Source organism: Fringilla coelebs (assembly GCF_963513975.1).
Source record: "Fringilla coelebs genome assembly, chromosome: 3".
In the NCBI taxonomy this organism is placed as follows: Eukaryota; Metazoa; Chordata; class Aves; order Passeriformes; family Fringillidae; genus Fringilla; species Fringilla coelebs.
Window position 1 is genome coordinate 22,673,102 of NC_140030.1, and position 26,793 is coordinate 22,699,894.

At 36.0% G+C, this 26,793-nt stretch overlaps 1 protein-coding gene across 1 annotated transcript in view; it reads right to left on the bottom strand.

Moving 5' to 3' along the window:
• CSMD1 (CUB and Sushi multiple domains 1) overlaps window positions 1-26,793 on the bottom strand; it is a gene marked incomplete at both ends in the record, with an annotated part of 1,059,366 nt that overhangs the window by 367,118 nt on the left and 665,455 nt on the right. The window contains 2 exons of the mRNA XM_084202054.1: window positions 3,459-3,536; window positions 16,015-16,127. Of these exons, the coding sequence (XP_084058180.1) occupies window positions 3,459-3,536; window positions 16,015-16,127 (191 nt within the window). The remainder of the gene's footprint in view (window positions 1-3,458; window positions 3,537-16,014; window positions 16,128-26,793) is intronic.

Genomic DNA, 26,793 nt, shown 5'->3' on the forward strand with positions numbered 1-26,793 from the left:
GGTGCCAATTAGCATTTCTGCAGCTATGGCCCTGCCTTCCCAATATTCTGTGAACTGGTGTCTTGAAGGCCTGTATTCACTTGTTATCCTTTGCACATAGCATGACTAGCAGTAACTGCCTGGTATGTACAGATAAAATACAAGGATCTTCTATTGGACAAAAAAATGAGACCTTTATAAGGACTATGGCTGCCCAATTTTGGTCTGTCCTTGCAGCTCTCTTCATTAGGGCTCTCCTCTTGGAGGCATCTCCTGTGCAATCTCTCTGCTGCAGAGGTAATGCTCAAGATGTTTAGAGATGATAATCTCCCTATGAAAGATTTGATGGACAGAAATAATGCCATGAAAACACTCATACAAGAGACAGCAATAAGAACTTTGTTTTTATTTAATCAGTCACGATGCAAACTGTAGTCATAGCAGTTTTAGAAGAGGCCAAAGCTTTTAGGAACACATAGTCTGCAGGTTTTCATGTTAGAATGAGTGATGACAGCAAGATGGATATTTGGGAATATAGCATGTATATCAGAATGATAACAGAAGCGGGTAGGCAACTAATCAGATGGACACCAACAGATGTAATTTGGATTTGCTTTCCCTAAGCAGTTCATAAATGCCACTCTGCCCTTGCTCCTCTGAGAGATCAGCTTCAGATGACCAAGGGTAAATATACTGACTGGATTTAGCCAGTGTTTGTGGCAGCTCAAGCACTTAGAGCCATGAAAACTGCCTGTCCCATGTGCCTTTGCCCAGTTTACTCTTTCACACCTTTGCCAAGTGCAAGGTATGGATGAGCCAGGACCATATTTTACTTCAATTATCTTTCCCATCCTTTTCCCATTCCCTTGCATAATTTAATCACAATTCAACTTCATCTGGCTCACTGCAAAAGGGTACTGCCTATCAGGACTATCTGGCAAAAAGCTAACTTGATATGTTTCTTTTGGGTGTAGCAAAGAAGAAAACAAAACAAAACCAAGCAAAACCAAATAAACAAAACCGCCACCAAAAAAAAATAAACCCACCAAAAAAAACCCACCAAACAAAAAAAAACAAATCACGAGCCAAAAAAAACCACCTACCAAAAAAAAACCAACTACAAAAAACCCCAACCCAACCTCATGAAAACAAACAAACAAAAAAATCCCCCTAAACCAACCAAAAACCCTACCAAAAAATCCACATAAAACCCAAACCAAAACAAAAACCAAGGGCAAAGCCCTCTTGTTTCCCTGGGGAGTGCTATAATATATAATGAATTTTCTCTCCAATATAAAGGCACCTTCATGTGAAAGCCATGCTTTGCTACCTGAATTTTTATAAAGGATGGCAGATCTGAAAGAAAGCATCCTGGAATCCAGGCAGGTCCAAAGGAGGAGAGTGAGCTATGACTGTACATGACTGAAATACTGAAATACCATTCTGCATTCTACGAGGAATTATCAATAATGTTTTTGTCATTGGTAACACTGGTAACATTTTCTACATAAATCCTAAAAGACTTGTGCCACTGTGAAATGCTTTTTGAACCAGCTGCTTGCAGGTTCTGCTTGGGAGGAAGAGCTGTGGGAAAGCTACAGGTCTTGGGATGCACTGGATATGCTCTCACAGCATTTGGTGTGATGATATTTGCAATCCATTTACCCCCCATAAGCCAAAAAGACAAAACTAAGCTTTCTGCTTTATAGAGAGAGAATATTTAAAAGATCTAACATATAAAAATAGCAAGAGGTGTTGGTATATAATATATCTTTAAAAAAAAATATTCTATTTGGCATCGAATTATAATATCCATTCTTATAATTTCTCTGGAGCCAAATCCCCAATTATCTTTTCTGTCTGCGTAACTACAGGTAAGATAAATGGTTAAATACTTAAATCTTACATCAGAAAGAACATCAAAATACATTTGGATCAAAGTTATTGCATTTTAATCTTATAATTTTTAAAAGATTTATATATGTGAAAGTAATGGTAATAATAACAATGCACTTCTTAGATTTATATTGGAAAGTCAGACATGATGATGATAAAGTTTTACAAGTCAAAACACAAAGAAAAAAAAAGACAATTATCATTTGAGATAAACAAGCGACTGCCGTATAATAATTTCTTCCATAGCCTGTCTTACTTCCACTTTCTGTAACTACAAGTGGTGTTTGACAGCATGTGCTCTGAGACTGTAAGAAGAGATCACACAGCTCCCAGAAGTAACTTATAAATAATGAAATTATCACCCATTCAGATACAGACTCCAAAGAGATGGATCAACTTTTTCTGCTACACCTTGCATAAAAAGTTCCTTTTGAGTGCCACACCATCAATGTGCAATATTTAAAGCAGAAAATTGTCATGCCTCTTTTGTTCCAGTGAGCATACCAAAAACTCACTTTGCATTAAACAATGCAAGACAGAAACACAGAGAATAAAACATATCCTCCAGACATCAGCTTTCCAGACACTCATTCTCTCTGCACTCGCAGAATGGCACATGAGGCAAACACAGCATAGGTTTTGCTTCATTGAGTTCACTGTTATTACATGAGGAATTAATTTATCTGAATACATCTGAAACATTAACAGTTTTAATGAGTTCTGTGTGAATGCTGGCCTACCCTCTGGCTTTTTTGGTTGGGGTTTTTTTTTTTTTTTCAGGGCTAAGGGGCTCTCAGCTTTCAAAATTCAAAAATATCCTCTTTTTCTCAATTCAAGACTGGCCTAATTAATGGAGAAAGAGCTCTCAGGATATTAGTCAGATTGCCAGTTCAGAGAAAGTGATGCTCAAAAAAACTAACAACCTCATAGTCCCATGGGTAGCCTTTTGATTTTAGCTTTACACTTTACACAGGATAAAAGGTGTAAAGGGACTAAACAGATGTCATTCCAGAGTGCACTATGCATGCAATGAGGGGAAGTTGCTGTTGTGACCTCCATCTTCTTGAGAAGCTGGGAATTACACCAGTTCTTAACCCCAGCTGTGCCAGACTGGAAAAAGGTGTTCACCAGACAGTGTGGCAAGATGAGGGAAGAATTTAACTGTGATATTGAGTGAGGGGAAGAAAAAAGATCACAAACTATAAATTTAGATACAGAAAATTCTCAGATACTTTCACTGTCCCCAGTATTGAACTGATGAAGTCTATATGGCAGTGTTCTGCCTGGATTTCCTAACTTGCCATGTGTCTCTGAATTCTAAATAATCCAATATACAAAAATACTGTGATATATAAAATGCAGGGGGGTTTCTACATACCATATTTTTCAGAGTTTACACCACCATATTCTGCTTTCTGCGCTCAGTAGAGTGCTTTCAGTGGAGTTCTGATTCAGTGGCAATTGAAAGCATAATAACCATTTTATGACCATAGCGTCCCAACATCTCTCTCTTTGATTTGTATATTTAAAAGGATTCCAGAAGATATATGCAGTCACTAAAAATAAGGGTATAAACAACTTACAGACAGAATTTTTGTGGTTGCTGTCTTTGCTGGGCAACATCTTGACTCCTCTTGATTTCAGTTCAATTGCTTTTTTTACTGAGAAGACAAGTAAACAAAGAGAAAATAATTCAATATTAAACATCATTAAAAGGACATATAGCTGCAAAATGATGCATTAAAATAATACAAAGCTATATAGGAAACCTACAGCAGATTGAAATAACTGCAGCTTCTGTGATAATCCAAATAAGTTTTTGGTTTTATTTATTTTTACAAAAATACAACCATGTCCTTTTAAAACAGATCTTATCAGAATTGGCAATATTTTGAATTCCAGTTTCTTTATGTTCAAAGAAAAGAACAGCCTGTCCTAATTACAGGTATAGATTTCCTGTGTTTGCCATTCCATATAAGAAAATCTTAAACATTAAAAAATTATTTCTTACATAGAATAAACAGAACATTATCTAATCATATTCAAGGACTACAAGTTTTCAATGTGATATTCACACCTGCTTTTGTTTGATTTACCTTTCATCAGGAGACATGTTTTTAGTTCTGTTTCCCAATGAGATTAACACAGCGTGTTACATTATTTGGCTCACCTAAACCCTTTGAATCTACAGGGCAATTTCAACTGAATTAGAAAGAAGAAAGAGAGTAAGAGCTCTCACAGGAGCAAAGTTTTGTGAGAAAGAACTGATGCATCAGAGGTTTAATATCCTTTTTCTCTGTTTAGTCAGCTGAATGGCTGATAAACTCCCAGCCTATCCCTATTAAGTAGTTTGGGCACCATAGGTGGGATCAGGAGCCAAGTAGGAAGAGACATGAGTAGACAGCAGTGCAGCTATACATTAAGGAAGACACAGGGTAGAATTTCAATTGTAATGGTAAGAGAAAAGGATAAAAATATAGGACACCTTCACAGGATATTAATTAGTTCCGTGGGAACAAATTGAGCAATGGAAAGTAAAATCAGATGTAGAACATAATTTTGGAACAAGTGTGAACAATTCAAACCTATTGTGTCAAAAAACAAAAGCAATTGCAAAATAGTTGATGACTGACTCTATACCAGAATGCTAATGACAACATCAAGATGCATTTCAGTTACCAAAAATTACAAAAACCTGTAATCTTTCCCTAATTCATATTAAATACTTTTTTCCTAGACCTTGCAGGGGCTAATAATCTCAAAGTGCACTTATTTATCCAAGATCCAAACACAAAAAGAATTCAACTCAAACATTTCTTACATGGCAGTAATTAGTAGCTTACAGTAAATAAATTCATAGAACAGAATGTAAGTTATACTTTCTGTCATTACATGGTATGAATTTTATAATTACTACAATATACACTGATCTGTATGTAAATATTTCTAAGAAGTGAAGTGGTAGAAAGCAAGTTGTCTTTAAATACCACATTAAAAATCATGATCCCATTGTATTTATTTCTACATTGCAACTTCAGAGCGAAGGCGGCTTTTCTTGACGACTGAAATTGAGCAAGTACTGCTGAAAGTACATTCTGTGCTATGTGCAAGTGCAGTCATTCATGCCTAAATGTGGAAAACAGGTGTTCAAGTGATGAAAGATGATTGAAACACAATTGTAGCTGAAGAGTATGAAATGGTTATGATAGCAGTGTGGTGTTTTCTTCTGAGGCAGGAGCTGTACATCATACAGAGACATCAGTGCAGACAATATTATCCCCAAGGCATTTTGGAAGGGCAAACTTTATGGATATGGTTTTATTTGGATTAGTTTCCAGACTTAGGTTCAAAAGTCTCCATCAAGTGACACCTTAAGTTGTTTTTCAGGCTCTGTAACAAGTCTGTTAAAATTATTCTATATTTAATGGGAAATGAACAACACAGTTCTTGCAGAGAATATCTGGGATACTGTCTGGAGTTGTGGTCCTTCCACCAGTATGAATTTCTCAATTTATTAATATCTGTGTTATGTAAAACCTGTGAGCAGTTCTTTGAGGATTCAGAACCCATATTGCTTACATGGATGACCAATAAAAACATTTTATTATTTTTTATTATTACATTTTAAATAATCAATAATATAATGAAGATTTTATTATATTTTATTACTATCCATTGTTAGGCAATGGACATAAAAAAAGAACTATCTTCTTCTCTTAGTGCTCTGACACTATTTTAGAGTAAAAATTACAATCATCACTCAAATTCCTTGTGACATTTCACTCTTAAGGGTGTTTGTTATACATATTTGAAGCACACTTCATGTGAATGAGAAAAAATTATACTCACAAGCTTTATTTGAAATAAAGAGGTCACAAATTGAAACAAGATGTCTTGACTTGATATATGAAAAGCTTTTTGACTGTCATGCACTGAAACAGGTCCTGCAGTTTCTATCCTTGGATTTTTTTTTCAGATGTCAAGAAAAAGGCATTCTGTATCTTACTGAAAGAACATTAGGGAGAGCATGCCCAAAACTTAAGATCAGTCATCTAAATGTATGTTTTATGAAGGGAAATAGTTCACTCAAGGGGGTGATTCATCCCCTTCTAAGATAGACACAATGAATCCTCCTCTGGAGATGCCTTTTTCTCTCCATGAAACATAACAGAAACATATAACACTTGCTGAAGCTAGATCCCTACATTTTAGACAGTAAATATTAGCTGGAACAAGTCTTTATGCCTGGAAAATTTTAACAGCAAAATGTAGTTATCTGGGAGACATGGATCCAAGAGGTTAAATAGGATAGTTTGATATATGAAAAGCAAATTTTTGCCTCTTTTATTTTTGTAAGTTTTTGCATGTGCCCTACATGGTGTTTTATTGTCATTTTAAAAGGTATTAAGGAAGCATAGTCCCTAAAATAAAAACTATTCAACATCTGAAAAAGAAACAGAGACTACAGCACGCTGTGGTTCAAGTGAACCAGTTCAACTCCTCCTGTAAGCAAAAGAAATACTCTAAATTGGAAATTTTATAACAATTTAAATCCCACTTGAATAACTTTTCTGAGACCCTTCTCTGTGACTTCCCCACTGCTCCTTCATTAGAAAGGTTTTCCTGATTCCAAAGATGCTTTTCCATTTAACAGCACAAAAAGAGGGATGGGTTTACATTAATAATGTCAAAATTGAACAGCACTTTCCAACTTTTAAGTGATTACTTTTAAAGATCTGCATAGCCTTCTGCTAGCTTCACTTAAACATTCAGTTGAGCTTACTTAGCTTATTTCACCTTTTCTGTTCATCATAGCTTCAGGAGTCTTTTGGAGATGAGTTATTTATTCAGGGGGGAGAGCAGAGAACTGAGTGCTGGAAGTCCACAACAATCATATCAGACTACTGGAAAGTACCAGTGGTATTCCTGAAACTTTTGCTGCAGCTGAAATAAACTCAGCCATGAAAGGAATATATGCCTGGTCTTATCTGAATGGATCATGAAAATAAAACTTCCAGGTTGTAAATCTTCATTCAAATTGACTTTCACGCAGCTCTTCGTTTCTGACATATTTGAACATGTGTGAAGAAAATACATTTTACCCCAGACTTTGGTGACATAATATGCTTTTCCCCAATTACCCAAATACATGAATATCTTGCTGATTTTTCTTCCTGCATGAAATAACCTCCAAGACCTCAAATACTGGCTACCACGCAAAGCTAAAATATTCTGACATCATCTGTTGGTACTTCCTCAAGCTGCTCTGCTGCTGCTCTGCTGAGTTCAGCTCTTGGCTGCCCTTCTCTGCAGATATTTCCTAAGTACAGATATTTGAAGGTCAAGAGGAACAGCATACTGCCCAGGATCTGGTGATCACAAGAAGCACCTTTCCTGTCCAGTCTGAAGCTCTATGTCACTATAAGGAATATATATAGATATATTTGAAAGGTTCTCTGGTTTTGTTACAGTAAAGGAAGAACCCAAATATTTTCAGTATTTTTTACATATGATACATATCTTTTACAAAGACTTACACTTGGCTTTAAATATTTTGCAAAGTTCAGTAAAAAAAGTGATGTGTTTGCAAGAACATTCATAGGATTATTCTTGAAGGAACTTGGCAAATTTATCTCAGTACAGAGCAGAATTAATCAATTTCCTTTTGCTTTAGTTTCACTGTTCTGATTTTCTTCAATATGAGTAATCCTGTTGTAAAACAAAGTCTTTTCTTAATTCAGACGGAAGAGTCCACTTCAGTGCTCTGTTTGCTTTGCCCTGTTGCCTAATCTTTCCACATTCTCCTCCAAAAACATAATTATGAGAATAGTACCTTTTTTTTGGCCCTGGAATAAATAACCTACAGTTTCACATTTAGCAGCATCAGTGTTCTGTCCAGATTATACTTATAAATGAAACATTTCTTCCTTGTTACTCAAAGTCATGTGAAATCAGTAAACAGTTTGTTATCTGTTTCTAGGTTTTCTTCTGCTTCACTATGGCCTGTGTTACTATGAATTCTTTCTAAAAGTTTAGTATTTATGAGAATAAGAAAAAAATTGATCATTCTCAATCTTACCATTAACTTTAGTGTATGAAGGGAATTCTATAATAATTTTGTTGATAAAATAAGATCCCACATATTTAATAACCTGGGAGCATCCTAAGAAGCTTTTCATCTCAGCTGCCCACTTGACTTTTTGCAGAAGCATCCCAGCCTTCCATAGGATCTTATTTTTTACCAACTCATTGGAATAGTCCATCACTTTTCTGTTTCTCTATTCCCTGCCTGAAGAGTATTCCATCTAATACACTCTCCCAGAGTTTCTGTCACTAACAGCTTTCAAAATCTTCCCTACTAATTGGTATTATAACTCCAGAGAGCTTCACAGCAGGCACAAATGTTTCTCCTATATGGCTGCCTGTAAAAGCTGTAGGTTCATGATCACCTGGCTTTCTTGTTCCATCAATTCAGCAAAGTACTGCCTGTCACTATCAGACCTTCCACCTGCTCCCTGTGCTGGAAATCTCTGCATTCACTACTAGTGAATAAATGGCACCAAGATAAATTGGTGTCACAGTATATTTTTACACAAATCTTTCTCATTCTATTTGTATAAGCTGACACAGGTTCTGCAGGTTTGAAAAGAAGCACAGCCATTTGTTTTCCATTAACCTTCTCTATGTCTCCTAGCTGGCCCCTTGCCCTGATGGACTGACTTAGCTACTTTGTGCTTTCAGTGTATGATATATCATAATAAAACCGGTCCAGCAGGCATCAAGTCTTCAATGACTGCAGATAAGTCTCCATAGTTCTGGAAAATGGTATCAATACAATTTAGTCCATGAGTATACAGTGTTGCAGAACACACTGGGTAGTAGTGTCTAGGAAGTGACTCTAAAAGTAAATCATAAAATGAGAACTACTCCGTTCCTTGTTTGAATGCCACTTCAACCATAGCCTTTTGAATGGTCTTAACTGAATAGCTGTTAATAAATTGGCATCTTCTTAGTGCTGATATCATGAGACAGCTATGTCTGAGCCTTTTTAGCAACATTTTACTAGACACTTAAGAAAAAAGTATTACTGTGGCAGTGCTGGACTACATAAGTGGTTCTATTAACCACAGAAAAGAATTGTCAAGAAAGATGGTGGATTATCTCCTTGTTGATGTTTTCATATCAAGACTGTTTACTCTCTTGATAATAAAATTTAGCAAAATATATTTTTTTGGCTCAGGACCATTTAAAGGAAAAGTCCATTCAACATCACTTAAGAGCTAGAAAATAACAAGGTTTTTTTCTGGCTCTTGATGTTATCAATTGCTTTCAATTACTTTCTTTCTAAATATACTCTAAGTAACAATTCTAAATGAAACTCCTAACTAAAAATACCATGCATCAAGGAAACACTGCAAATTCTTTTCATTTATTTAAAACATAATTTCTAGCATTTTAAAGAATATGTGGAAAGGACAGGCATTTATAGGCAGACTTTGTGAATTATGAAAATTCATTGAAAGATCTATCAATTGCAAGTTGATTTACATTATTTCCCTCATGGTTTTCCATTAGCATACATTTATTTCAGCAGCCTCTATTATATTCATTGTTTGACTTCAGGATTATCTGTTGGTTAAATCCTGAGTTACTGAATGTAATTAAACACAACAGATAGATAACTTGTGGTACATAATTATCAAAATATCTAATACCTTCTTGAACCTCTCTGAAAACTTGCCAAAAATATAGTACTTTATTTGAAATGCTCTCCAACAGAGGCCAGAGTTACTGCAAAAGTAAAAAAGTAAACACAGCCATTAATCATGTTTTGCTTTGGAAGCTTTCTTATTCTGTTCTATTTCTAGGAATTTGGAAATAAATATTTAACTTAAGCAGACCACTTTTAGCTGTATAGCTAAAGCTATTGTGGGGTTCTTTCCTCCTAAAAAGAAAACAAAAAATATTTTTAAAAACCCTTCTATCGTACTGGCCATAAGCAAAAGCTAAGCAGGCATACTTTACATGCTGTAAATAGGCAAAAAAGCAGGGGATTCTTTATGACACCTTTTAAGTCATTCTGTGTACATTGATAAGCTTTGTTTCTAGGAAGTGCCAGGTTTTCATCTCCTAGTTAGCCTGTTAAGGATACTTCACCTCTGGGGAATTTACACATTTATGAAGCACTGGCATAAGACAAATCATATGCTCTGCAACTCCCACTGAATATGCAAAGGAAATTCATGTATTAGTATAGGTGCGGGTAGAGGAATTTAAAATAAAAAAAAAAAAGTTCATAACTGAATGACTGCAACATCTTTCCCCCCATGAGAATGCTGTCAAGGAACAAGGCAGAACAAGAGCTGTATCCAATGATATATATGGTGGGAATTCATTTCCATGAGACCAATGTTGCTGGCATGGCAGATATGAAGAAGACAAGGCAGAGCATGTCACTACAATGTAATTTTTTGCTGGTGGTTTTAAGAGCCATTCAACACCATGCCTTCTTCTGAATAGAAACTCTAAAACTATGAAAAAATATTCCACAGGTAAACACAGAGAAAGTGGGACATAAATATTTTTATTGATGAAATCAACATCAAAATACAAAAAATCAAATGAAAACAACAAAGAATGTGTGGACAGGAAAAAAACAGCAAATACCAAAACAAATCCTTCACTCTATACCCAATTAATTTTTAAAATTTTAAAATTTTCTTTAAACTTCTACTATAATCTGATGGAAGATGGAACAATAAATATGATTCAAGAGAAAATCCCAACACCAATCATTTGGATTCACTTTTTACACTAGAATATTTTATTTATAAATTCAGCTTGCCAAGTTTTTTAAAACTATATTGACTTGATGCATTAAGATGTGCTATTCTACTACACTGCTAATTTTTTTTATACCAGTGAGCTGGTTTTCTTGACCATGTAAAAAATGGGGCACTAAATATTGCTAAAAATACCAACTACAAAGATCTGAAAAAATTGCTGAACAAATTAATTATGCATAGCTTTATATCCAATTGGTAGTTCCAATATTTTAATGAAATAAATTATAATAATTCTGTTTGCCTGATCAAAGATCAAACAAAGAAAAGAAAATTAAATTGACTGCTTGTTAGTATTAGTTTTGGCCGACTGGAAAAGGCCAAGTCACAGTAATAATATAGCTGTGGTAAGATAATAATAAACATGATGTTAATTTGATATGAGGGGGAAAGAGTAATTAAAGGATTTCTATGCAAGTTATATAAAAAGTGTGATAATCAGAATTCTTACAAGGAAAAGAAAAAAGGTTTATTATCCCGTTGTTGCTCAAAGAGGTGTGTTATGCTGCCTCCCATACTGACTTGCTTTCAAAAAGCCAGTGACACTGCTAGACATGCTAGGTTAGTGTGAGATTTAACAATAGATGAAAATGAAACTCCAAATAAGCCACTCCCCTTCCCTTCACCCTTTCCTGTAAGAGAAGGATAAAGACAGAGACTACAGGTTGAGATAATAAAAAGAAAAAAAAGCCATGGAATAAGGAACACACAGTAACAGCAATAATATCAGTAACAACAGTATAAAAAAGAGAAGGTGCTTTACACACTCCAGGAGTCCACCACCTTGACTTAGTTCCATGTGGCTGCCAGGACAAAGACAGGATGGTGGACGCTCCCTTTGGTTGATTCTCTCTGTCCTTGAGCCAAAGACATTGGGAAACAATGGTGGACAAACCCTAGGAAGTCAGATTATTTGTGCCATGCCACACTGCCAGTTCAGAAGCTGGACTTCATTCCTCACTGGCACTGGCACTGTGCTGGCTCTGCTGGGGTTTTGGCTCCACAACACGGCAGTCCTGCTTTTGTCGGCACCATGGCTTGGAGACACAATGGTTTACCATGTCTTCAAGCCACATCCCAGAGAAACAGGACAGGGATGAGCAGCACCAGCAGCAGTGCCTGATCCCAACAGAATTGATTCCAACAATCTCCCCAACGCAGAGGCAAAATGAGGTGCTTCTGGGCATGCATTTGACCTTTTCTGGCCCCCAAAACCACCCCACCACCAATGATATGGCTGGTAAAGAACAGCAACTTGGCCCTGCCCACATGGATGTAGGGCATCCCTACATCCCTCCCTCTGCATCCAGGACAGTGAGGCAATAAAAAGCACCTGTGCACACACAGAGGAGCACAGGGATATGTGGTGGATGGGTGAGACAAATGCCACCTCTCCCTAGCCTTTCTGCAACCACCCTAGATCCATCACCACAGGTGTAGAAGAAACATAGAGGGTCCTGGGCAAGTAGGGGAACCAACACAGAGACCCAACCTCTACCCCCAGGGCTGTCCCTGGTGAGAACCAGTCCCAGGGGCTAGGGCACAGCTCACTCTAGGAGCTCTCCAGTCACTTCAGAGACCCAGGAGGAGCCCTGCTCAGGGATACAGAGCTCATTGTGGAGTAAAAGGGAAGAGCATTTTGGCATTCCACAAGGATAATTATGGAGTATTTAGGGAATGAACCAACATCAGGGAAAGGAATGGATTAAATTGGCACAAGAGGTTTGTGAGATCAGAACAAATAGATTTTAATAGATTTATATTAAATATATGAAGATGTAAAAAATATATTTGTGTATTGATTCTGAGTGGCAGCTTTTTGTGGGGGGGTAGGGCTGCTGCAGGGGTGGATTCTGTGAAGAGCTGTCAGAAGCTTCCCTCATGTCTGATAGGAACAAAACCAGATGGTTCCAAAACTGACCTGCCACTAGCTAAGGCTGAGCCCATCAGCAATGGGGTAACATATTTAAGAAGAAAAAAATTCACAGTGCAGCATTAATAGCAGCCAGAGAAAGGAGTGAAAATATGTGAGGGTTGAGCCTGATTTGCCCACGACAGTAACTGGTGAGTGATACTTTGCTGTCCTTATCTCAATACATTTTCTCTTACTTGTCCTGGTGAGGTGGAGGAGTGAATGACTGATGTGGGCACCTGGCATCCAGCCAACATCAACCTGCCACAGTCCTTATGATGCTATCTGCAAATGGACAAGCTCGTGATTTTGTTTTGTGAATAGCATTTACACCTGACAGCTACCATGAAAAATCTATATAAGGACTCTAAAACACAATACTTACTCTCTGGCAAAGTGTAAAGGCTGCTTTCATTTAATATCTAAGGACTGCAATTAAAATTACTGACTTTTCTATTTCCCTGAAACAATGGTCTATTGTTATTGTGCAGCACAATTATACATCTTCACCACACACACAGATGAGTGAACCAAGAAAGCAGTCACAAAGAGACAGCACAGACTGACTTTAAAAAGCTAATCTTTCTAGCAAGAAACAACAGGAGAAAGTAGTCAAATATTAGAAAGTTGAGTCCCAAATGCCCTCAGGACAGCTGCTCAAGATTTAGAATTTCTGGGAAATTAGGACAATCACAAAGATTCCTTCAGTTTGGTTTGGTAATGAGGACTCATCTATTAGAAAAGTCAGTGTTAAATGGTTACATTAAAAAGTCTGTATATTTATTTCACATGTCTCAAAGACAGGATAGCTCAATATATCAACACGTCAATCCCAACTACATGTGTGTATTCTGAAACAGTCTGTTTAAACTATTGGGTATAGCTGCCCATAAGCAAAATGTTTCTTGGAGGTCTCAGAGTCATATAGCCTGCAATGCAGGATTTGCCCAGAGGACAGATACAAGGATTGTGTCTGGAGGCAATCAGACATTGGAGGCATTCTTTCACTGCTAGGTTTTGTGCCTGAAAACAAGGTCGTGTATGTCACAAGATTTAGTTTTTGTGGGGTTTTCTTTTTTTGTTTCACAATCAGTTCAAATAATTTAACTTGAGAGAAGTAGCTAAGCTGGAATGATATGTGAAGGCTGTTGAATTTTAGCAGAAATAAGTTTCTGAAAACAAAAACATAAGGGAAAAGCTCAAAGAGCTGGGACGTTATAGCCTGGAGAAGAAAAAACTTGGGGGGATCAGGGGTGGATCTTATTGGTATGAATTAATACCTGTGAGATGAGATGGTGTAAAGTAGGTGGAGCCAGAGTCTTCATGATGATATCCATTGACAGGACGGGAAGCAATAAGCACAAATTGAAACTCAGGAAAACCCACTTACAAAAAAACTGAAAACCTTTTTACTCTGAGGGTAAACACTGGCACTGGTTGCCCAGAGAGGTTGCAGAGTCTCTAATCTTGGAGGTATTCAAACGCCCCCCCGACCCAGTCCTGGGCAGCTTGCTTTAGGTTACCCTTCTTTGAGAAGGACACTGGGCTAGGTGAGCGCCTGAGGGCTCTTCCAACCTCTGCTATTGTGCAATTTTTGGTACTAGTAGATCACTCCAACTGAAAATATTGTTACTTCTGCTTAGTTTTCAAATACGCACATAATATAATTACTAATGCTGTGTAATAAAAAGAAATTAATGAAAGCTGTTAGATTAACCTGTTTTTTATACCACTGTGAATTTTCATCCTATGGGTCTTGAAATGTTTCTCCTATGTTTTAATACAGTTTATGTTTATATCACTAACATAGGAATTTATTTAATTGAAATGGAGTCTGATAAGATAGATAACTATGTAAGCCATGATCTCTCATGTAATTCTGAAATCTTTGTATTAAATACAGTAAAAATTATAAACCTGCAATTCATAAGAATGATATAAATTAAGACAGGAAATTTCTGTAATTGTAAGAATTTGAATTGCAATAAGATAGTTCCACATGTCATTCAAGGTATATTCTACATCAAGGAAGTTCACACTTTCACCCAATATCTGATGAATTATGCAGATCAAGAGAGACACATCTGAAATAACGATCTCTCCAGATATTTCCCAAAAGTTTTAACTACTTGGTGAGAATTTGTCTAGAGATAAGATATACTGAAGAAGAACAAAAATTATTTTCCAGTGTATGTTACATCATCACAAAGGTCCTCATTGTTATTCTGTTGATTCACAGTTTTCTGGTGCCTTAGCAGGACATATCACAATGTTTTTTGTGGACCCCCATTGACAGACTTAAGTCACAGAGTTAACATAAGCAGTGCATTTACATTCATAGTACCCAGCAGTGGTATTATATATGCATCCTTGGTAAACTTTGAAAAAAAAGAAGTTGTAAGTGCAAAGGATCACATATTTATGCTGAGTTGCCAAAATGAAATAAAATTTCAGATTTTGTTTTTCTGAAATATTCAAAATATTTTCAAAACTAAAAGAACTATATATATTAGATATTTTTGTTGCACATTCATGACATAGTCACCAGAAAACATACAGTTGTTGCAATGCATTTGTCATTCCAAAAATTATAGAGGTCCCACAGTTTCAGGGGAAAAAACACAAGTGTCTACATTCCTAAAGGATTTGATGCTATGGGGGGTAAAAGTGTTGAAACAGCATAAGTTAAGTGCAGAATTTGAAAGCACAGATAAATTAAGAAGCTTTTCTATTTTCAATATAACTACCATGTCTCATATCTTGAGTAATGATTTATAAAGTACAAAAATCAATAAAGAATCCATTCTAAAAAATTGCATTTTAAAAAGTATCTACATGAACATAAATAGAAATGACAGCAACACTGACATCCTCTTGTCGTCTTTTGAAGTTGTGTATGCAAATGTATGCAGGAGCCTGAAATATAATCTGTACTATACTGTGGTTGAGTCAAAATTCCAAACGATGAATGTAGCTTCTGGATAAGAGTTAGGTTTTGAATAATGAAGGAAGACAATGTTTAGATAGAAGGCTGCCTTTGTGTGGAATTGACTTTTTGCAAGTTGCATTCCAGGCATGTTTTTAAAGCAAAGATCAGACTGACTGCAAAGAAACTTATTATGAAAAAAGTGAGCAAGTAAATACATATTTAGAGCAGACTGCATTGCAAAGCACACATACTTTTTGTGAAAGTAAATCCCCAGAGACATCTGATCACACAAGGAAAACACATATCCAGAGTGAGAGTGATAGTTACATAGTAATAAAAAGAGTCATCTTTTTACTGTGTCTGTGATATTTAAACATAATTATCAAATTCCACCACAACTTTAGTGATGCTTAAAGGTAAAGGGCTTTTTAGGTGTGCTTTTGTAGGTTTCCTACCTTGAAACTGAGCATTAAATCCCTTTCGTCGGTGATTGCTATCAGATGTAAAATGGAGTCGTAACCAGTTCTTACTGCTGATAACAGGAGAAGGTAGATTCATACCACTCAACCTGGAAAAAGAAAAAAAATCTAATATTAAAAAAAAATCATGTGTAGACCACTTAAAAGAGAAATCCCCCCCAAGCCTCAAAATATATTAGATCACAAATGACTTGCTGTCATCTAATCTCAATGTATTACTAGTTAAGTAACTATTATGCTGAGAGAAATAAAAGGGGTTTCTTCTCATTACAGCTATCCCTTTTATGATTAAAACTTGTTTTTCCAAACTATTTTTTAATGAATTAAAGAAGAAAACCACTCTTGTGAGAGTGTGTGCACACAAGTGTAGGTGTGCATGCACGTGTCAAAACATTCCGCAGAAAATAAACCTATTCAGTTATGACAAGGTCTCATCATCTGACTTGCTGTTTTGGGATTTGACAAGAAGTCAAATCTCAAGTATTAAGAAGTGTTAAATAGGGGTTATGGACGCTATCTAATTTTAAGTTTGGGTGGTAACCTAGAGGTACACAACTCTGCTGGGAGAACTGATTTGGTGTCTATTAAGTCGAATCCATATTTAGTAAAAAAAGCCAGAGAAGTCTAAGCACAACAGTGGATATGAAGAAAGTGCAGAAAGAATTTTTCTAATACAGGCAACAGGCCCTTGGACCACACTGGATTATTCCATTGTCGTTCAATACACTACACCATTTGTTAATGGAGTAGCTACCACAAAGAACCTAATATGATGTAAATTCGTGGCTTAGTTTACCAGATGGAACCTTTTTTTTTTGTTTTGCATGACCATGCTCCAGATTTCAAATTTTACCTTTCTTCATTTCTTCCTTTATTTTTTTTTTTCACCAGAATAACTCTGGAGAACTACGCAAAATTAAGTTTATCCTTTTAAAAAATATTGATTACTTAAAACAAACTGATGAATATCAGAAATTCTCAGCTAACATATCATCTGCATGAAGATAGATTTTCCAGTACTAAAGTAGACACAGTACATATTTTTGGAGCTAAAAAATAAACAAACTGAAATGGGATTTAGTCACCCTCCAAAATAAATCAGAATAGTAAAATATATGCCTTTTTTTGATCACAGTATCAGAGATATCAGAGTTTCATTAAATATTCCAGATTAATAGGAAACTCATCATGTTAAGAAATAATGTTTCTGACGAAATCTAGCTAGCACCATGGCTGAATCCCTTTTTTTTTCCTGCAGTAGAACAAGACCAATATATTGAAGTATAGAGATTTTTAATGGGTTTTTTTTTTACTTATGACATGCAAACTACATCAGAGAAATTTGATTTTATTTTATAATCCCATTTTCTTTATCTACTTGTTAACAACATAAGGAAAACCCAAATCCTACTTAAAAACAGTTTTGACTGAAAAAAAGGGTTGGTTTCTTACAAGAAGATTGACACACTTCATTTTAAAAATGGCATTCAATAGTTCTTAAAGGCGTTCATTAAAATATTCAGACCTATAAATTTCTACATTTCAATCAGATGGACTTTTATGCTTCATCTATTCTTTTTGACACACTTAATTTTAGAGCACCACTCTAAATATTTGAAACTCCAAACTGGTGTTTTCTGCTTCAAATCTACTTAGAATTTGGGTGTACCTGTAGAAAGTACTGAGATATAACTAAAAGAAAAAGAAAAAACAAAACCATATGTGGAATACAGAATATATCTTTGCTAGTATGTCAGCTATTGTCAAAATATATGCTAAATCTAAAAGTTTTTACTATACATAGGCTGTAGTTCTTATCACTGAACTGATAATTCATTTGTCCAAGTATATAAAATTACATTCTAGAAACACTGTTTTAGGAGGTGGTTTTACTTTAAAAAATAAATATACAAGTAGTAACATTCTAGCTAGTATATCCAGAGCTCTGATTTTCAAAGCTGGCAAAACTCTAGGCTGAAATATTAAATTGTAATATGAATTACATTGTACATTAATAAAAGATTAAATGAACATCATTATAAAAGCATGTTCAGAGCAGAACTTTCCTTAGTTACATATCTGATAAACGGATATTTCCCTGACACACACTATGTAAAATATTTTCATGTCTATGTGAACTCTGCAAGATTCTAAAGCGTCTCAAATCTCCCCATAATACTAAGAAACATAATATGAAAATGACACTGAGAGAGTATTTAACACAGCCTATTTTAGCAGAGCTCTAATTTAGCTGCATAATTTCTTTCATACTGAAAGAAAGGGTAAAAAACCTTAGTGGTTCTTGGAAGAAAGTATATGGCACAGTGGTGGTTTTTTTTTTTTTTTTTCTGTAAGGTTTTCAAAACCTCTTCACTATAGTACACAAATTTAAAAAAAAACAACCATCCAACCAAACACAAAAAACTCCTGTACCTCACCAGACTCATATTGAAGCTATTCTGCCCATGACTGGTGTGTGCTCCCTTCATCTCTCATGGGATCAGTGAAGGCAGCTGTGTAAACCTCAGGATCCCAATAGGAACTGGGCATGTAACCACCCCTTCTGAGGTGTTCAGGAAATACTAACAGGCAGGACTTGTGCTGGTAGGTTGATACAAAAGAAAAGGTGCAACTAAAGCAAAGTTGTCTTTATTTCAAGCGCACATACATAGTATTCATTCCTGTGGCATATGAATATAGGTAGAGTAATTTTAGCTCAGTTAAAGTGCTATATCTAAAATCAGATGAAGTCTTGGAACTTCTTTGTATCAGACAAATTATTCAGATAGGATAAACCTCCCCCCCTATTTCTTAATATCAAATTTATCCTTAAAATATTTCATCCTTTGATCTCTATTAAAGATTTCTCCAATGCTGTCTAAAAAGAATATTGAAAGTTTCTCTGTTCCTTGTAGACGGAAACATTTATTATATGGGAAGTAATAGAAAAGAAATTAAATTCCTCACTTGTATTTGAATTCTGCCTCCACTATGAAATATGCAATGCATTTTTGAAACTGATTTTAAAGCCTAGCATAGATAGTACTGAAAATCTGCCCTAGCCTAGGATCAAAGTGATATCTAATCTAAATAACCTTAATCAAGTTGTTCAAGAGTGAACGCATACATATGTATAAATAATGTTATTTGTGCATTTTCTGGAAATAGTTGGTTTGACTTGCAGAGTGTTGAGTTTTCATCTCCTGTACTGGTGGCAGCCAGGACTTTATTTTCTAGGATCAGGGGGTTAAAAATAAAGTGTCACTTGGACATATTTGTGACATATTTGAATGCTCTGGGCTTAGCAGAGGTCATGCACTGAAAGGGACTGAAGGAAGCATTAAATAGCTGTTTATTCACTGAGTATCAAATACTCAGTGACATGTTAAATAGCAATCCTGTGAGAAGAAAAGAAAAAACAGAAAATGAGTTTTTAAACAACATTGTAAGGAGGTGTATTTACCTGAGGGGTTAGAATGAGAATTGTGCATGGAACCTAAAATCTCTATTTTCGGCATACTAGATGTTGCACTTTGCTCTACTGAACCAGACAGACTTGCAGGGAATTTCTGTGCTTGTTCCAGCATAATAAAGAATTAAAGGCCAGGTTTTGAGAGCTTTATAGTTATGTTAGTATCATACTACACCTGTGCTGGCAAACACTGCATCTTACAAGAAATAATGAGAAATAATTAAACAACCCCAGCTATTCTTCTTCTAAATCTGAAGGCAACCAGGCTGCTGCAGAATCAGAGACAGCAGAGAAAACTCTTTCTGTTGATCATTGTGAGCTGCAGACAAACTTTTTCATGTTATACTATTTCAAGTGATGTTTTAATTGCTATTCTTATTCCATCATTTCCTCACACAGACACTATTCTACTGTTTATGCAGGTAATAAGACATTATGCTTTCATGCAGGCTTCAAGGAGTAATGTTTTCCTTATGCATAGTATGTCAGATATAGAAGTAGAACGCCCTTTGAAGTCTATTGCATTACCAAGAGATTGTAATAAGCTTTATCCAAATTATTACTAGCAGGATTACCACTGAAACATTTTTTCTCTTTTCAGTAGTTATTGTTTAACTCAAATTAAGGTATAACAAAACCATTTTACATTTAATTAAGAGGAGTAATCTAGCAAAGTGTAATTTTGGTTTTGATTTTGGATCCGTATGATAAATTAATTTTTGCTTTTGTCTGAAGAAATAAACCAAATCTTGTTTCTTTTACAAGGTTCTTGACATTGTTTTGAGTATAATAAACAGATGATCTTATCTTATAAAGCGACTGACAGTTCAGTTTCATGAAAATGCAGGAAATAATTAGAGTGGGTTTTGTCAACTCATCTACCATTATCCCTCTAATTTATCTACTTTCCCAATTTTGCATTAAGCCAGCTATCTATATAATGAAAGTAATGTCATTGTTCAAAACAACAGTTAATGTATTGTTCAAAAATACAGTAAAATATAATAAAATTGAGTCTAGTCTAAACAAAATAAATTCAAAAATACACACTCTGTAAGGACTAGTTCAGATTTTAAAAAAACCCACAGATGCACTGCAACAATTATGAATCAGTTTTGAATACTTCTGCAGTTTCTATATGCACTTAACTACAGAATTATTTGTATTCTCTGGAATGTGTTTATTTATTTATCTATTTGTTTTGAAAATAGTGTATAATATTGTAATGGTTTAGGAATGCTATTCCCCAATTTAGTTCTCCCACCAAGACTCCAAACCACACTATTGCTCATTTGCTCTCCCCTTCTCCTTCCCTTCTCACTCCAGTGGGATGGAGTTGAGAACTGGAGGCATAAAATGTGAAGATCAGGTGTTGAAATAAGAACAATTTACTGAAAACAGCAATAAAATAGGAACAGTGACAAGAACAATAGTAGTAGCAAAAGTGTACAAGAAAAGAGGGTGATTCATGTACAAAATGCTCATGGGGACCCAAAGGCAACGAACAATGGCAGACAATGACAACAAATTTTTCATCCAGAAGCCACAGTCTTCTTTTTGGACGTTGGAGTCCCTTATCCCTACCCTCAGCAATGCCCTGTGGTACAGAATCACCTCACTGACATGCCAACAATCGTGCCCTCTGCTATTACTGCAAAAAAATTAATTCTGTTCTGGCTAAAACAAGCACAAACATTTAATGAATTTCCACACCAGGCTGGGTTAGGAAATGAAGGAAGAAAATTGTGCCCTAATTTTCAGCTGAGAGCTCTCTTCCATTTTGCATTCTTTTCAGCATGCCTGCAGATACAGGTCCAAACAAGAACTTTCAAGGATCATCACTCATTAACTGATAAAATAACAGGAGTTAGTTTTTCAAGGCATAAAGTATGATTATTGCAGCAAATAAATGAAGACAATGCCTATGCATGTTTGTATATATAGTATCTCTGTATTCTATATTCTATATGTAAATATTTATATTTAGTATAGATATATTAAAAAAGAATATTAGAGTTTTATTACCTCAAACTCGTTGTCACACCAGGATGGCCAAGGTGGTATGAGATATTACAAAGAGCAAGTAATGAGCTGCTTTAGCTGTAAGTAAGTGTGTAGCTTTGCAAACCGTGTTAGAAGGCTTGAGACTGAAACATGCATACTGTGGCTGCGGTTTCACAGACATGAGATGCTCTGACAAGCAGCTGCTGCCTAAAAGAAGTGTGATGTTATTTTTTGTACTTCCTTCTCCTGCATTTCCTACTCCTTCCTTAATCCTTTGCTTCTGTATTGCCCTTCCTTACATGCATCAGCTTGGATTCTTGCTGGAATTTCTGTGAGCTTATTTAAAGACTATAATGGAAGAAAATTATCCTCTCCTCCCCAGTCCCTCCAGGTGAGATATTGGTGTGCCATTTTAGTGAATTAAATTGCTCACGGAAAAGAGAAACAAATCAGAGCTGGCATAAATTCAGTCAGGAGCACAGAAAAGGCAAAGTAAAATGGAACTGGAGGTCACGACTTGGGGAAAAGAAGATTTTATAGATTAGTATAAATTAGGGAAAAACAAAATATAAGAAGGGATTAGTAGCCTAACAATTTAGACTATTTGCAATAGAAATGAAGTGAAACTACACTTATTATGCTTGATGAGTGAGACCAGGTTATCGCCTAAAAAAGAACTATCACTTAAACATGAAAAGTGTAAATCCTCTCTTCTTTATGGAGTATTTGAAATAAAAGACTATTTGTAACAGCTAACATAATCTACAAGGAAAGAGTTCAGAAGTGGGGAGTGCAGAGAGGCAGTGGGAGGTGTTTCTTATTTAAAGTAATTAGACCCAGCATGATTTTTCTCTGCCTACTTCCTTAACCATGATTTGCTATACTGGATGCTGCGAATAAATACATCCATACATCCATTTGCATTGTACCTTATTACTGCTTGGGACAAAAATGAATTCAAATCAATGAATATGATTTTGGGTGAGGTCTTTTTCATCCTATCTTAAAGACCTAGGAAGGCCTTAGCAAATTTAGCTTGCCAAGTACCCCTAGAAGCTCTCCTGAAAATTGTTCAGGAGATCTGGATATGTTCCCGGGAAGCTCAATGAGACTGACAGAGCTGTTTCCAGGCGAGTCAGGAAAACTAATGACTAGTAGTAATACAGAAGGGACTCACTGTAAAGGAAAAAAATTGACTAACATCTAAAGTCTGGATGGACCACAAGGAGTTTGCCTGAGAATTTTATATCAAATACTTATGTCAGTCTAGGTCTAAGAAAATAGTTCAAATGAAACACAGAATTGATGAGTGTAAAAAGGATGAAAGAAAGGAAAACACAGATGAGTAAGGAAAAAAGTCCAAGAATAAGGTTTTACCATGACATTGTCAATTTCAATGATTCAGATACTTTCACCTGAGTAGTCTAAAAATGCAATATTTTTTAAATTTTCTGGTAACCTTCACATTGAAAGTAAAAGGCTTAACCATTAATAAATGAACGCATGCAATGAAAGTTCCTCTTCGAAATGAAATAACCCAACATTAAATAAAAAACAATGTTCCATAATTGTTTTATGTGGCATTACTGAGTTATTAAATTCATTAAGCTCATTACTAGCTTCATTGTATTATAAAGAAACACTGTCCAGTAAACATTATAGATGTATGTTTCATATGGAATGGTTATTAACAAATGAAAAATAAGAAGACTACTTTGCCTGTGATAATGAATGTTGAAAGATTCATTATGAAAATTTTTATTTTTTGTAGTCATTATAGAACCTTTAGAATCTGACAAAATATTGCTTACTTACTTTTTTCCCTTCTCATGGCCCTTATTAACAGTTACATTGGAAAAGGCTGACAGCTTATTTAAAGCTAAATTAAGATAACAATATAAAATTTTTAAGGCCATATCTTTTATTTTTCCCTTAAATAAGTAAAGTTTTAAGCAATAAGACCACAACCAGGCAGGTAAAAATGGAAATGTAAGCAGAAATTTTATATATTTTCCAAAAACATATTCAATTCATACCAACCCGAGATGTAGCTTATGTTCCTCATGTTGTCTCAGCAGTCTACATGTAAGCTTAAAAGCCCTTTAGCCCAGTGAAATGAGAAGAGCTAAGGCTTCAACTTATCTAATTTCAGTTGTTGGCAGTGAGTGGTCTCCATCTGTGAGAAGTTCCTTTTATAGACAATGGAGAGGAGTAAGTATTTTGGGAGTACATATCATCTGAGGTATTTTAGACTTCCACATTAGTTTGACATTATTCTCACCTTGGAATGCAAGAGCTACAGTGAAGTAACTATCAACACCTGAGCATCATCCAAGGCATTTAAATGCTATTGTAATTCAGCTTATGGGACATGATGTAACTCAGAAGGCAGTATTATTCTCCAAAGGCAAATTTTGTGCCCAAAAGTACCCAGCATCTTGTGTGTATTTTGACATACTTCACACTGCAGGTGATAGTTGCACATACTTTGTCTTTGGCTAGAGGTTAAAGCCAAAGGCAAGAGCTTTTTACGTTTCGTAACTGATGTTTGGAAAAGAGCTTTATTAAGAATACCTGTTGATTCAACAGTGATAGCAAATACTTTTCTTGATTACTGTTGTAGTATTCAACAAACATCATAAGGGCAATATTCCATGGCACTCTGAATATTGTTCCTTTAGAAGATTATTACCGTTGTCATGCTGATGAATAAAAGAACAATAATTCCTTATATGTTAAGATTCTTTCTAATATACGGCTTTCATTGTCCAGTAAAACTGGAACAGTAAGTTCTAGGACACCACAATCAATTAGATTTCATTGTTTAATACAGTGATATTCCACCCAGGTCCTGATTTCTACAAGCCACTTTTCTATAGCATTCAAGGAGTTCTACATCCAGAGCTAGAGAAGATATGTTGTAGGGTCCTGAGGTTAAAATGGCAGCTATCCTGAACGGAAACAAACATTTAAAACAAGCTCACAATTGAACAAATATGAAATTAAATTGAAAGCATTTTAACTGCTACAAAGTTATAGTAATTGAGTACTTCAGAGATAAAATTCTGCTTTAAAAGTTCTTCCATAGCTGAGTGTTATTATTAATAGCTGAAATGATAAAATGTAGAGGTCTCATAGCACACACAGAATTCTGTTTATGAGAGCTGCTCTTACGTTGTTTTTACTGCAATTATTCAGACAGGCATTTTTGTTAATATTCTGAAAACTCTACATTTTTTACTGTGTTCCCTGTACTGTTTTACTGTATTAATCCCTTAACAAATTCTTTAGTGTCCCATGTAGAGAAAACTTTAAATTCTTCTATAAAATTCAGAAACCGCTCACCTAAACAGGAGTTTGCAATTTTTACATATTTCTTTTCTGCACTGATTATGCATTAATTGGTATTTGGTGAGGAGGGAAAGAACCAACCATGGAAGTGATTTTTCTGAGAGGAGCTATAAAGAGTTTCCTCAGTGCCTGGCAAAAAACAATTGCTGGCCGGCTTTGAAGAATCGTCTTGCTGATAAGCCAGTTAAAGAGCTGAACGTGCCTTTGTGACATTCATATTTTAAACCAAACAAGCTTGGGAAGCTCTCTCTTTCTTCTGGCCTTAAGCAGGTAATGAGACACAGCCCAGGGCAGGCTGCTCTGCCACGTCCCATGCGACCCAGCGGGGCCAGGCTGAGCCCCAGTGGCTGCCGGGCAGGGGGAGAGGAGGATATCGGCCACTGAGTCCTGGCCTGGATGCTGAGATCCTGTTCCTCCCCCAGCACAGCTGATGAAAAAAACCCAGAGGAGGCTCTGCAGTTCATGCAGAAAGCAGTGCCATGGCTGGAACTGAACACAGCTGGGGCCGGAAAACAGCCATGCAGCCAGAGCGACCACTGCTGTTCTGGCCCGGGCCTCCTGAAATTCTTACACAGCCGGAAAATCCATCACCACAAGTGCTCCAGCCACCACCTGGCAGAAACCACACGGACCATATGCAGGTCTGGGTGAGATTAACTCTTTCAGCACTGTGAAACCCCCCAAAACAGATGGGACTTGCAGACGCCAGTCCTCTCTTGAGTGAGAGAAAAGGACAGAGCGAAGACACGTAGAGAAATAACATGAAGACACCAAGGAAGAAGTGCCAGATGGGAGGGGAATGAGGAGATGTCAGTCTTAGGCTGACTTCTAGTAAGGCCATGGGGATGGACTGTAATACACTAGAATATCCCTTTATTTCATGAAAAAAGCATGGGGGGTGGAGTGTTCAAACTGTAGACGTGAGCAAAAGCATCCATACTGAGCCAAGCAGATGTTGAACTAGCTGTGATCCAAATGAGAAGGTTGAACGGAGAGAGATAAGAGTGATGAAGACCCTTTGCCTCCAGGGAAAGAAGAAGAAGATCTCTGCTCCCAGAGATGAGGATGATTACAGAGATTGATAAAGAGAACCTTTGCTTTTAAACAGCTCATCCTTAAAATTGTACCCCATAAGTTAAACATGGCCCATGAACACAGCTGTGAGAAGGCTGGCAAAGACGGGAGAGACTTCACAATTGCAGATTTCCACGTAGCTGCTATTAATTAAAAGCCATGAGGGAACTGTTTCTTATGGAAAAGTCCCCGTGGAATGGCAAGACAGACTTCTCTTCCCAAGAGAACCGATGAAAGACTATTCTAAAGTGGTAAACTGACTGAAAGTACCAAATTTGTCTCTTTATGTTGTCAGTGGGAAAACAAAAGAAAAGTTGGGAGGAGAGGAGATGTTCTGAAGGTTTATTCTTATTTCTCTTTTTTTAATTTTTCTTTTAGTTCTGTTTATAAAATTTTCTTTATACCCTTCAAATTTTGAGCCTGGCTTGCTCCTTCTCCTAAGCCTTGTCTCACAGCAGAAAATGAAGAAATACTTTTAGTAGGGGTGTTTGACCGGTGCTTGACCCACTACAATTTCTTTAACCTTCAGTTATTGTGAATTACTAGTAGAAGATTAAGATATAACAAGATGCAATGCAAAAAGCAGATATATTAATCAATGGCCAGTAACCATCAACCTTATTATACCTGTTCTGGAAAAATTCACTTAAATGATACAAAAACAATATCCAGGGCAGTTTTTTTAGGTACATCAAAGCATCCAATAGGGGATTTTTAAGTACCTCAGGTATTTCTGTGTTGAAAAGTCTGTTCTGTAGTGCTCTATAATATTTTTTCATTTGTGGTCGCTGCTGTAAGATTTTCAAAATAAAATAAAATGAATATACAAATATAATTAATTGAAAAATGTTTTT